We start from the raw sequence: 1,337 nt of genomic DNA, 5'->3' as shown, positions 1-1,337 counted from the left end.
TGAGAGAGAGAGAGAGAGAGAGAGAGAGAGAGAGAGAGAGAGAGAGAGAGAGAGAGATCTATCGGTCCCTGAAGTCTATCCCAGAGAGCCTGAAACACTGTATAGTACGCGATCGCAGAGAAGCATTTCACGTGTCACATAGCGCTTAAAGGTTCACTTACTTTGATCAAAATATGGCAGCCAAGTATAGTTCTTTCCCTTGTACTCTTTGTCGTCGTAGTTGCTGCATTGCACGGCGCGGAAACTCGGTGTGCCTTCCGGACAAGGTTGCGTGTTACAGATTTTGTAGCGGCGTCTCTCACCTATACAGAACTTTCCGCCGTATGCGGGTTCCGGATGATCGCACTTCCTCTCGACAATCGAGACCCCGGCACCGCAAGTTCTCGAGCACTCGCTCCATAACCCCCACTCACCCCAACCGCCGTCGATTTGCCGCGGTCGATCGACGATGGGCACGCATTCTTGATTTTGACACCACTACACAAAGAGCGACATAAACCACTAGATTAAATTCAATATCTTCATTGAACACTTCTCTTAGAAAATATATCTAATTAATCTGAAAAGAGTTATCCTTTAATTATGTAATCGATCATCTGAGTTTTTTACACCTTAATTAATAATATTATAATTAATAATATTATTGTATATTATTGATTATTTTCCGCTTTAGTTTACTATTTGAGAACATAGAGATATGAATTTCACTTTAAAAAAGAAAGTAAATAGAAACCAGACAAAATGAGCACTTTAAGTAGTTTATGACAGTATTTCTAAAAAAAAATAAAGATTTTAATGCTTTTTTATTGATAGTTCTCTCGATAGAATTACATATTTTAAGATTCATAAAGAACAATTATTAAAAAAAGATATATTAAACAGTAACCATACAAAATAATATCTATAACAATTTCTCGTCACTGAATTATAAAAATATCTCGGATAACTATTCATGAGTTAATGGTATATACTTTATAAAAAATTGTCTTGTAAAAGAAATTCACTATTCTAAGAGAAATTCTCTTATATACCATGTGTTTTCCACAATGTGTTCCTGGAGCTGCTGGATGTAGCAGAGTAGTGCAGGAACCGTCCACAATGCACCATAGTTTCGAGCAGATCTGTAATCATAAATGCCGCAGTCATTTAAATCGGGTTGATCCTAGTTGGATTCAGACTGGTCATTTACCATCTTTATGGTCTTTGCTTACTTCCTGTAAAGGGGAGCAGACAAAAGCTTCTCTCACGCCAAACTGGAGTCTGCATTGGTGCTCAGCATTATACATTGCACCGGGTGGTAAATCTGGATATGCGTAATCGTTATCCGCTGGTTCGTC

The 1,337-nt window shown here is 38.1% G+C and overlaps 1 protein-coding gene across 1 annotated transcript in view; it reads right to left on the bottom strand.

Moving 5' to 3' along the window:
* LOC108691493 (A disintegrin and metalloproteinase with thrombospondin motifs 7-like) overlaps window positions 1–1,337 on the bottom strand; it is a 52,058-nt gene that overhangs the window by 5,993 nt on the left and 44,728 nt on the right. Inside the window, 3 exon segments of the mRNA XM_018199255.1 lie at window positions 162–477; window positions 1,032–1,121; window positions 1,212–1,337. The exon segment at window positions 1,212–1,337 is cut by the window's right edge and continues 12 nt beyond it. Of these exon segments, the coding sequence (XP_018054744.1) occupies window positions 162–477; window positions 1,032–1,121; window positions 1,212–1,337 (532 nt within the window).

The sequence above is a fragment of the Atta colombica genome, unplaced genomic scaffold (assembly GCF_001594045.1).
Source record: "Atta colombica isolate Treedump-2 unplaced genomic scaffold, Acol1.0 scaffold47, whole genome shotgun sequence".
Taxonomy (NCBI): domain Eukaryota; kingdom Metazoa; phylum Arthropoda; class Insecta; order Hymenoptera; family Formicidae; genus Atta; species Atta colombica.
Note: the sequence above shows the minus strand (reverse complement) of the source record. Positions and strands in the feature narration are given on the sequence as shown.